The sequence below is a fragment of the Triturus cristatus genome, chromosome 3_2, assembly GCF_964204655.1.
Source record: "Triturus cristatus chromosome 3_2, aTriCri1.1, whole genome shotgun sequence".
Taxonomy (NCBI): Eukaryota; Metazoa; Chordata; class Amphibia; order Caudata; family Salamandridae; genus Triturus; species Triturus cristatus.
The window spans coordinates 791,448,298-791,461,121 of NC_140584.1; the positions used below are offsets into that span (position 1 = coordinate 791,448,298).

Below are 12,824 nucleotides of genomic sequence, written 5' to 3' on the forward strand. Positions count from 1 at the left end.
GCACTAGGGAGGAGACTGCTCGAGCGTGTGGAACGGCATCAGCACCAGAGACAGCAGCAGTGGGAGGGGCCGCGAGAGCGGCACCAGTCAGTATTGGAGACAGCCAGAAGGGAGGGATTGCAGGTGATGGGATAGCAGCACCATAGACAGCGGCAGCGGGAGGGATGCCCAACGCCGGGTGCGCGGAGATAGGAGGGTTTCCCAGCACCAGGAGGGCAGTCTCGGCAACATAGACAGCAGCAGTGGGAGGGATACCTAAAGCTGGGAGGGCAGACTCAGCACCAGCAGAGGGCGAGGGACGGGCCAGATCCCACCAATTAGAGCCAGTGTAGCAGGAGCAGCATACCAGCATCACCTCCTGAGAAGGCGGAGGATGCAGCAGGCGGTGGCGGGACTGCAGAAGGCGGTGCGGTTTGCGAACGGGCCCCGGTGATGGCACCTAGATAGCCCCTGCGGCAGGCGGGCAGAGGAGCACCATGCCGCGGACGGCTCGAGAACTGTGACTACAGCAGCAGCCGCACCCACACCGGCCCACCTACCCCGCACCCTGCCGCATAGACAGCGCCCCCCGCCCGGGAGCGATGAGCCATGAGGCCGGCAGCCAGCAACCCCCGGCGGCCGCCTAGCCCACCTCCGGGCCCCCTTCCGTATCCTCTCTTGCTTTGCAGCCTGCTCCTGTCCTTCGTACCCCGGGCCTGGGGGGCCTCTGCAGCAAACACCGGTGGGTACCAATTTCTGTCCGCTGCGTCTATCAAGCATCGCGTGCATGGTGTGTATAGCGTGTGCATGCAGAATCATAGCATGAGCGTATGGGAGTTGCAGTGCCAACATCTAGGGGCCGAGGAAAGACCATGCAGCTAGTGCAGTAGGTGCATATAAAACAGACGACCATATGGAATCTGCAACTATCTGTCTGTCTGTCTGTCTAGCTAGCTATCTCAGAGAGATGTATATAAAATCGTATGATGTTTACACATGGAAGCTAATATTAGCATATATAAGGCGTAGCATGTGTAAATTGAATCACAGTATGAACATTACATGATGAGTTACATTTTTTATAGCGTACACTCTAAAGTATGGCATTGGTATATGATGTGCAAATATGATCTATATCATGACATAAGAGAGCTTCAGCACAATCACACGAAAGCCATATTGACCCTAAATAGAATCTTATCACACAAACGTAGCATACAAATATAGGTTCTTGGCAAGCTCACGCACAATGACATCAGTATCATATGGGGGATGTAACATGAACATCCAGGACATATACCATGTGTACATAGGAGCAATAGTTTGGCATTCTAGGACCTAAGGAATAACAACCTCAACAAATAACTGAGTAGCTGGGCAGACATCATTAGAAAATAAAATCTGTGGTGGAGTCTTATGGAAGCTACAGAATGCTGCTATAGGAGTATGTGGTCTTTGGAGATCTAATATGAGTATATGTGAGTTACATGCATAGATACAATACAAGAAATGACTATATATGAGATAACGTGTGATCACATCGTGGCCTTAAACAGGTACATGTATACTTTACATTAGGAATATGTTTGAAAAAACATGGCCACGAAGAATCCACAACATGTACGTTGAAGAGCCTCTGCTGGATCAAACAGTACCCACAGAAAGTGTATGTGGGAACTTCAACATGACCATATAGGGTTCACAGAATGTCAACATAACAGATATGGCTAAGCAATCACGTCTATAACAAACACATCATACTGCAACGATAGAATATTCAAATAGAAATAGGCCATGTGCGCATAGGTGATGCAGCATATGTATACATGAACGGAATGCTATTTATATGCAGAATGTCAAATATGGGAGCTGTGTATGTTGTATTATGTGGTCATGATATAGCGTACAGTCACCTGTTACTTGACCTCGAAGGGCTCTTCAATGCAGCACCTGTCTGGGATTGCAGGTTTTCTTTCAAGGGTCTTCCAAGGTTGGTTTCCTTAGACACAGCCTTGGCCCAGGTGAGAGTGGGTAGTGTGCAGTAGATGTGGGTGTTGAGTTTCGTAAGCAGGTGGGTCCTACGGCCTGCCCTCCAAGCCCGTGCAGAGTTGTCTTTGTGGATGAGTAGGTCAACTGTGTCAGCTGCGAGGAGCAGTCCATCGCTTGGGGTCTCAGACTCGTGAAGTCCGTCGCTTGGGGTCTCAGACTCGTGGAGAAGTCCATCGCTTGGGGTCTCAGACTCGTGGAGAAGTCCATCGCTTGGGGTCTCAGACTCGTGGAGAAGTCCATAGCTTGGGGTCTCAGACTCGTAGAGCAGTCCATCGCTTGGGGTCTCAGACTCGTGGAGTGGTCTCTCGATTGGCGCCTCAGCTACAAGGAGCAGTCTCTCGCTTGGGGGTCTCAGCTACAAGGAGAAGTCTCTCGTTTGGGGGTCTCAGCTACAAGGAGCAGTCTCTCGCTTGGGGCCTCAGCTACAAGGAGCAGTCTCTCTCTTGGGGCCTCAGCTACAAGGAGCAGTCTCTCACTTGGGGCCTCAGCTACAATGAACAGTCTCTCTTTTGGAGGTCTCAGCTACAAGGAGCAGTCTCTCACTTGGGGCCTTGTTGGGAGATGTAGCATGACCATGTAGGGGCCCTAGCCTAGGTATATAGTGGCTATAGTTTGAGCTTATTACATATAGAATATGAACTTGTAGACGATTTAGCATTAATGCACAGGCGATTCATGCAATATACCTGGAACATATAGAAGTCATGCACTGTTCAGGTAGGAGGTGTGTGTAGTACTTCGCTTACCTACATAAAGTCTTGTTTTACTCACCTAGCTTGTCTACCACTCATACCTATGTGTTTCCTGTTCCGCTTAGCGCGCAGGCATTGGCCCCAAAGTTCATGTTAGTCGGAGTGGGACTTCCTGGCAGAGAAGCACAATTGTAGGATTATTCTTGAATACATCTCTCACGTCTTCTGGTCTCCTGAGTCATTCACTATATTTTGGTGGTAAGAATACAGATACAGGAACTATAGCATATTTGGACCCTAGCATGTGCAAGTAGGATAGGTAGTAGCACAATATGGGCACAATGACATTAGCATATAGGAGTAATATCATGCGTATATGGGGGATATAGCTTGAACATACATGACCGCTGGTTTTTGGCTAAAGGAAGTGATATAGCAAGAGCATATAGAAAATATGACATTGACAAGTCTGACCTCTAGCACTAAAGCATAGGAGACATTGTATAGGCATGAAGAGGTATGGAATGTGCAATGCGAGGAACAGCATGAACGTGCATAGGATATAGCCTGTGTCTCCAACATGTACATTGTGCACATATATAACATACAGCATACAAGGTCAGTCAATGTTTCATGTGCATAATGGAGTACAATATATAGGAGGCAGTAATCACTGTAAAAAAGGTCCCTAATTGCAATATGACAGTTGAGATGTGACATCTCTAAGCACCTGTAACAACGGAATTACGTAGCTGCCCACCTGTAATAACTTATTACAGCTGAGTTGTGATGAGAGCTGGTTTTTCGCTGTCCTGCTTTTTTTTTTTTAAAAAGGGTAGTCATCATCAGAAAGGTTTTGCATGCTATGAGAAATTATAGGGAAAAGAGACTCTAGCTGCATGTTTCTACACTTTTTATAATACATAATTTTCTATAATTGACTTACATTAAGCTTATTGTAATATATTTTTGCAACAAATTATTAACTGTGGTTTTTTTCTGTTAGGTTTGCACAACAGATTTCACTTTTATTTTTCATGTCTGTAACCATACTATCCCTTTTATAAAAAAGTGCAAGACACCAATAATTTCAACATTTTGTGGGAAGGGTGAATGTATGACCGTGTATTATAACAGTTAAAATACCATGTACTGTACTTTAAAATGATATTACAATTCACCTACACATTAACTCTATATGGTCTCACAACTGCTCGGTGGCTTCCAATAGCCTCATAATGTACGGCGGGGTACTAAATTCCGTATATCATGTCTATATATAAATTGAAAGATGGACAAATACGGACTTTTGCCTATAAATCTGCATACATAAGTAAGGGGTTTCAGTGCATCCACATTTTAACAAGCATTGGCAAAGCCACTAGGTCTGGCGTTGGTCGCTAGCCTTCTGGCAATTAATGATATGTTTTGTCATGGTTTTTGAAAAACGTTATTGTTTGGGAATATGCCGAGCCATTACAATTTATTTTTTGCTACAGGCAAAAAAAATGTACTTTGGACTTAAAAAACACACATTAGCATCGTACTCCCTGGCAATGAAGGGAACTGGTTGGTTTATTTGTCAAAGAAAGATGTGTTTCGACCCTTCACAGGGTCTTGGTCACACACACACACACACACACACATATATACATTTACTAAATTCAAGTGTGAGGTTTTCAGTGAAGGTAACCACATAGAAACAATAAGAGTACATTATAACACATGTCCGCTTTATAAGGGAAAAGTAAAAATCAGATGATCACAACTGTCTAACAATACATAATATATTACCTACTGGCGGTCGCCAGTAGGTAGTTATAGTTAGAACCTAGTTTCCTTAGGAAAAGCATTTTTTGTTTTGCTGATAACTTTGGCGTCGTTTGACGAATCTTTGCGAAATTCTCCCCAAAAAAGGTCTATCCAGGTCAGCTCCTATCCCGAAAGTTTGGGAGTGATTCGTCAAGCGGGGGCTGAGAAAAAAGGGGGGTCCCAAAACGCATTTTCCCCATGTTAATTTCCATAGTTAATTTTGAGACAGGGTACAGCCCGAACTGCTGAACAGAATTACCCCAAATTTGGCAAAAAGGTAGAGATTGGTTCAGAAAGCGACCTTTTTTTAAATGGTGTAAATCTGTTCAGTAGTTGCTGAGAAATAAATAAAAAAAATATTGAAATCTAGAGGCGCAGTGGATCCACGCACCTTCCTTACCACAAGCTTTATTCTAATTGGCTGTCAACACTCCAAACCAGGAAGTATTGGCAGCCATCTTTTGACTCGGTAGAACTGTCACAAGAAAAGAGAAAAACAAACGTGAAAAACAAGAAAAGGGGGCAGGGTAGAAACATCCTGGCCACCTAGGCCTGCTCAGGGGGTCCCACAAGGACCCCCAGGGCACAAAAAGCATTTAAAAAAAGGAAGCGTGGGCACGCTGTATTAAAGCCCCCGGGTGGGCTAGGTCCTGGGGGCACTGAAAAAATGTGTGGGGGCACCAATCCCCCCCACACTGCCCGGGGACCGCCACCTCCCCGGGGTTTGATTTAAGTGTTGCGGGGGGCACGCAGTGCCCCCCGCAGCCCCAGGGACCACCACCCCGGGGCTTTTTAAATAAATAATTAAACCTGTGTGGGGGGCTCAAGCCCCCCCACATGCCCCGGGGACTGCCATCTCCCCATGGCACTATGATGCAAATGTGGGGGTCCGTTACAGACCCCCGAGCATCGGGGACCACCATTCCCTGGGACTTTGCAAACGTTGGGAGGGGGACCATGCGTCCCTCTACCTGGAGCCCTCCATGGCCCTGGGGACCGCCACTGTCCAGGGTCGGCTCCTGCAGTGTCCCGGGGTGTCCACCCCGGGACACTGCTGTTTGCTATGGCATGGCAGGAGCTGTGCGGCTCCCGCCCTGTCATAGCAAACTGTGGTTTGGATTTCATAAGCGTGAGCAGATTTCCTGCTCTTGCTTACAAAATTCAAACCACATTGCTTTTCCACAAGGGGAGTTGAATGTCAGCTGCTCCCCGTGTGGAAAAGCAATGCCGGCTCCCGCAGGAGGCGGGGAGCTGGCGGGACTGTGGGGGAATTGGGGCTACCCCCATGGTCCCCAACGAAGAGGCCAGGTCCCAGGGGATGAGGTCCCCGGGGCCAGAAGTGGCCCAGGAGGAGGGCCACACAGCCCCCCTCCCTGTGTATAATAATTTAAAAAAAACAGAGGCCATGCCCCGGGGGATGGGGTCCCCGGCACCTTATTTGGCCTGAGGAGGGGGCCACATGGCCCCCCTCCCCCCAAAAAATGGATGGCTAGGCCCCAGAGGATGGTGTCCCCAGGGTCCAAAAAAAGGCAAGAGAAGGGGGGCCACACAGCCCCCCCTTCTTAATTTTTATTTTTAAAAGCTGGCATCGCGGCTAGGCCCCGTCCCCTCCTTGCAGCACTCAGCAAACGCGCCCTCTGGTGCGTTGTAACTTGGGGAACTAATTTCGCTTGAATACTAAGGGTCCCTGGGGGCCAACTAGACCACCAGGAACCTCCAGTATGCGCCAGGGAGCTGAGTTGCAGAGAGATGTTCAGAGTCCATGCCCCTTTTTACACCTCTCTGCAATGCAGCTCTGTGGCGCTTACTGGAGGTACCTGGTGGGCTAGTTGGCCCTCAGGGACCCTCAGGGTTCAAGGGGAATTAATCCCACAATTTACAACTCACCAGGGGGCGCGTTTGCACAGTGGTGCAGGGAGGGGGCATGGCCAGACATAGCAAGTGTGCAAACGCACCCCCTGGCACATTGTAAATTTGGGGATTCCCCTTCAATCCTGATGGTCCCTGGGGGCAAACTAGCCCACCAGGCACCTATAGCATGCGCCAGGGAGCTGCGTTGCAGAGAGGTGTTCAGAGACCACGCCCCTTTTTACACCTCTCTTCAATGCAGCTCTGTGGCGCTTACTGGAGGTACCTAGTGGGTTAGTTTGACCCTAGGGACCCTTAGGATTCAAGGGGACTTAATCTCTCAACTTAGAACGGCCATAGGGCACGTTTACACAGTGGTGAAGGGAGGGGACGGGGCCTGAGGTGACGTGTGCAAACACGCCCTGTGGTGCCTTTTAAGTTGTGGAAATAATTCCCTTTCAATCCTGAGGGACCCTGGGGGCCAACTAGCCCACCAGGTGCTTCCAGTAAGCGCCACTGCTCTGCGTTGCAGAGAGGTGGTGCAGGCCGTGCCCCTTTTACACCTCTCTGCAATGGCGCTTACTGGATGTACCTAGTGGGCTATTTTGCCCCTAGGGACCCTCAGGATTCAAGGGGACTTAATCTCCCAACTGAAAAAACGGCCACAGGGCGTGTTTACACAGTGGGGAAGGGAGGGGACGGGGCCTGAGGTGACGTGTGCAAACACACTCTATGGCGCGTTTTAAGTTGGGGAAATAATTCCCCTTCAATCCTGAGGGCCCCTGGGGACCAACTAGCCCACCAGGTACGTCCAGTAAGCGCCACAGAGTTGCGTTGCAGAAAGGTGTAAAAAGGGGCGTGGCCTCTGACCACCTCTCTGCAACGCAGCTCTGTGGTGCTTACTGGAGGTACCTGGTGGGCTAGTTGGCCCCCAGGGACCCTCAGGATTCAATGGGAATTAATCCCCTAACTTAAAACCCGCCAAGGGGCGCATTTGCACAGTGGTGATGGGAGGGGGCGGGTGACATGTGTGTACTTATGCAATCTCTCCGCTAAAAACCCAAGCACTTATAAATTCACCATGCACTCTCCTTGCAGCACTCTAATCATCCAGTCACTACCCATGCACTCATGCAATGACCCATGCACTAGCTCATGCACTGCTACAATACCCTGAGCAGTACCCATACAGTCCAGCCATCGCTCTGTCACTACCCATGCACTCCTCCAATCACCCAGCGTGCACCATGTACTTATCCAATCACTCCGCCAAAACCCAGGCACTTCTAAATTCACCATGCACTGTCCTTGCAGTACTCTAATCATCCAGTCACTACTCATGTACTCATGCAATGACCCAGGCACTAACTCATGGCAAATATAGAGGAGGTCATGCTAATTACAGGGGTACCCCAACGCATATTGTTCCCTTAGTGTAGGTGTTTTCACTGTATTCTAAGAGTCTTTTAGCATAGCACTGGCTCCGGTCCTGGTTATTCAGAGTCAATTACCACCAGTACCCGTCAGTAAAAAGTTGGGGGCAAAGGAGGACTTTCTGCTCCTCTGTTGGTTCTTTCTGCACATCTCTTACTTCTTCCTGCACTTTTCTTCGTCTTTCAGGACTTCTGTTGCCTCTTTCTGCATTTGTCTTGCTTATTTCTGCGCTTTTCTTCCTCTTTCTTCACATGTCCTAACTTTGTAGGCATAGTTAGAAATTAGCATTTAAAAAAACTTTGAAATTCACTGAGAAAACCATAGGTTTCAGGCACGTTATAGTTAGAAATTCGCATTTAAAAAACATTGAAATTCACTGAAAAAACCATAGGTTTCAGGCACGTTAAAGTTAGAAATTAGCATTTAAAAAAACCTTAGAAATTCACGGAAAAAACCATAGGTTTCAGGGACGTTATAATTAGTTGGACATTTCACTCGTACAAAACCATAGAAATTCCCCTATTATAGGTAGTTCAGCTAACTATAACTCGCGCCCCCGCAATGCACTGCTGATGGCGTCACATATTACATCATTCATGACATGGTCAGTGACATCACTGATGACATCATCCATGTCAAAATCTGATGCACTTCCTCACACTCTAATATAACCTTTGATAAACCCACTGTAAAATACAGACTACCATTCTCGAAACCATCGACACACAAATACCAGTTACAACATACACACTCACTGATTCCTAGGTCTACACACACATCCACTCATTCACCCATACAATCACTCATACATACAGTCACCCATCAATACAACACTATCATATGCACTCAAACACCTATACAGACACTCACACACCGCCACTTATCCATGGAGTTACTCACACACCTAGTCAGTCATGCAAAGAATCAATCACACTCCCATTTCCTCACCTATACTGTTATATACACACACCACCTCACTTATTCAAACATATACTAACACATACTTACTCTCTTATACAATCACTGATACAAGTACACACTCATCCATACAGCCACTCTCACAATCATTGACTCTCATGTATAGTCATTTATATACTCCAACTCTGACATACATTACCTTTTACATATGTAGTTACTTGGACATGTACACTGAGACATCCAATCTCTCACCAGCACACCCATACACACACTCACCTGCCCATACAGAAGTTTACACATGCACTCGTGAACCCATACACCCAGTGAATCAACCACTCACATATCTATGCACAGAGTCACACACCTCCCACCCACCCACACACACACTCAGTCTCCCATACAAATACTCAGGCAACCAATCAATAACCCATATAGACACTCATGTAGCTACTGACCAACACATGCAGCAGCGTACACAACAGACATACTGATGCACACATTCAGACAGTTTAGTCACTAACCCATGCATTCAGTAAGACACATTTAATCACTCACTTATACAGTCAGTCACGCACCTACTAAATCCTTCATCCAGACACTTATACACCCACTCATTCTTCAATACACCATGGCATATATATAAAACATATTTAAACTTTACAGAAACACACAGTCACTGGATGATGTTATCAGTGATGTCATCAGTGATGTCATTTGAGATGTCATCAGTTGATTTCATCAGTGATGTCACTGACCATGTCATGAATGATGTAATATGTGACATCATCAGCAGTGCATTGCGGGGGCGCGAGTTATAGTAAGCTGAACTAACTATAACAGTGGAATTTCTGTGGTTTTGTTTGAGTGAAATGTCCAACTAACTATAACGTTCCTGAAACCTATGGTTTTTTCAGTGAATACACAATATAGATGTAACTATGGGATACTTAAGTTCAGACATAGAAGGTAAAATTCACCTAACAGACAAATGCACAAGTTGCATATTTTATTCTTCATCATCTACAGACTAATGCATTAAGTCTGGTGGAAACCCCTATATTATACATATAATTTTACTGAAACCAAAATGCCTTGGCTAATACAGACCTCAAAATCCTATCAGTCTGGTATTGGCTGCAAGCCCCTTGTCTTTGAGAAAGAAAGAAATGAATAAAGAAGGAAAGGGGGAAGGAAAGAAGTAAGGATGTAAAGAGAAAAAGAAAGAGAAAAGGAAATAAAAGAAAAGAAAAAGACAAAGAAGAGAAGAAAAGAAAAAAGGAAGCAAAGAAGAAAGAAAGCGAAGGAAAGAAAAAGAAAGAAGAAGGAGAGTAAGTGAGAAAAAAGATAGAGAGGCGAAAAGACAAGGAAAAAAGAGAAGGAAAGAAAAAAGAAGGCGAGAAGGTAATAAAGATAAGAGAAGACAGAAAGAAAAAAGAAAGAAAGTCAAAAGAAAGAAGGATGGAAAGAAAGAAAAGGAGAAAGAAAAAGAAAAAAGAAAGACAGAAAGAAAAAAGGAATGAAAAAAGTAATAATGAAAGAAGGCAAAAAATGAAAGTAGGTAAGAAAAATAAAGAAAGAAAAAGCAAGAGAGAAAGAAGGAAATATAAAGAATTAGAAAGACAAAAGAGAAGAAAAGAGAAATAGAAAAAGAATGAAGCAAGGCAAAATTGAAAGAAGGCAAGAAAGAGGAAAAGAGAAAAAGGAAAGAACTAAATAAAGAAGGAAAGAGAACAGAAACACCCAAAAAAGAATATAACTTAATACAGAACAGTTTCAAATGGACCAAATCAGCTATGTTCAGTAATAGCAGCAGCAAGAAAAGCACAAAAATTCAAAAGAAATTTCCAACAGCATTGGCAGGAGATGTGATCTGATAAAGTCGAAAAGTGCATCAGAAACGTCCTGCTATCACATCAGGCTCTAAACACAAACATCACACTAAAGTAATTATGAAGCAAAAAAAATGACTGGCCATGCAGGGGGCTAGCGTGTGTGCGGATGTGCTCCGTATGAGAGAGTAAAATGCAGTCACTCAAAGTGAAATTAACCAGTGGATTAAGTAGGCTGTTTCACTTCCCAATGCTGCATGCTGTAGTGAGTAGAAGCAAAATATGAATGACACAACAACAGTCCAATGGATGAAGAGAGGTGGGTGAAAGCCCCTATATGTAAGTTTGTTATACTAATTTTAGTAGATTCAAAAGGCCTTGGCGAATGCCAGACCTCAAATCAGCATGTGTTTTTATTATGTGGATGTAGACAGTATAGAAATAGCAAACCCATTTAGAAGGTATAGCGATTTACATATTGAAAATTTAACAGGCCCTTATAGGATACTATATAAAACTTTATAAAACCATGCATGTTTTTTATTTATTTTATGTATTGCTATTTAACACTGGCCACACTCTAACCACAGGGTGACAGCATGGCTTATACATACCATCTATAGTTGCCTATACGTTTATGATATCGATATGAGCTCTCTCGCCATTTACCATAAATGCTTTTGGGAGGCTGAAATGAGGGATCAGGCTTTTAACTAGGTTTATTCTTGGCCAAGCCCTTTCAAGTTGTTTCTTTTCCCCTTTTCAAGTCAGAGTGTAAAGCACTGACCGTGCAGTGTCACAGGGCTCAGCACTTAGATCCACATTGTTTAATGTACAGGTGACCCTTTTGGCTTAGCCTCTACATTCTTTTGGAGCCACATTTGCTGATGGCATCCAGGTTATAAGTCAGTTGAATGGTGACACTTCTATCAGACGGCCATCTTCTAAGGCCTCCCTTCTCCTGTGGCCAACTGGACAGATTCCCATGCTCTCACAATGAACTGTGGCAAGATGGAGATGAATGTTCTTGGACAATCTCTCCTGCCTGGATCGATTCTGGAGGATGCTACGTCTACTAGATTATTCGCTCATTGTTTTGGAGCAACCCATATATATCCAACATCCATTGCATGATCAGATACAAGTAAATCCACCCCATGCAGATAAACATCTATATTGCCCCTAGTATAGGTAACAGCTGTATCATATTAAACATATACATCACCTAGATCCTGCTATATGATAAGACATATTATATTTGAACTTGTGCAGAAAATATGAATGCTACACCATGCATAGATTACAGTTACACTAAACCATATATATGTGTAGCACTATAGGCGCTGCATAGGTGTCAGACATATAGGACATGGTAAATAAGACAGATTATCGCACTCCTAGGTGAGAGAGGATCCCACTGGTGAATAGGTCAGTGGTGCAATTGGGTGAATCCTCCTGTGCGTGAGGATGTAATGAAGTATTGACTGCAATCCTTACAAGTGAGGAGTGTCTCCCTTTTGCACTCATAGGAGGTGTAATAATGATTCGACAGGCTTTCTTGTTGGCTATTCCTTTTTTTCTTTAAATACACGTGTGTTGGGACACAACCTAGATTAGTTTTCACAGTTTCCTCAATTCCTTGGGTGTACGCTTTTACACGTTTTCCACCCGGTGGTTTCTTTTAGGCGTTATCTCATCCCACACCTATCCACCTCTACATACTAGCATGCCTTTTACCACGGAGATTACCCACCTTCATTCACCCTTAAAAACAATCGATAACTCTGTGATCATGAACATAACACAGACTTCCTGATTTCCTGTTTCCTCATTTTCAGCTTGAACAGCCCCTGATGAAGGGCTCATAAGCCCGAAAGGCATTGGGCAGTACAAAAATGCATCAAGTTATACGTTTTTTGGAAAATAATGAAAGTTTTCTTCAACGATTTAACCATGAATAATTAATGGATTGAAACGTACAATTAAACAAAGGATTAACCCAACAAGAAAGCCTGTCAAATCATGATTACACCTCTTATGAGTGCAAAAGGGAGACATATAGGACGGCCATATCTCCACCCAACTCCATAGAGTTCAGGTTTTTCAACCTGAACTGTCGGTCTCTGACGAAACATCATGCCGAGATTTTTGATCTATTAACCAAAGAGTCTCCGGACGTATTATTCCTAACAGAAACCTGACACAGGATTCTGTTACAGAATCTTGGCTAGCACTCCTCCAAGGCTATATTATGAAACAACTT

The 12,824-nt window shown here is 44.8% G+C and overlaps 1 protein-coding gene across 2 annotated transcripts in view; it reads left to right on the forward strand.

Annotated features, from left to right (window-relative positions):
* Window positions 1-200: 200 nt before the first annotated feature.
* Window positions 201-12,824, forward strand: part of ADAM23 (ADAM metallopeptidase domain 23) — a 731,894-nt gene continuing 719,270 nt past the window's right edge. For both annotated transcript variants that reach the window (XM_085648912.1, XM_085648913.1), the window contains exon 1: window positions 201-721. In XM_085648912.1, the coding sequence (XP_085505038.1) occupies window positions 589-721 (133 nt within the window). In that variant the 5' untranslated portion in view covers window positions 201-588. The remainder of the gene's footprint in view (window positions 722-12,824) is intronic.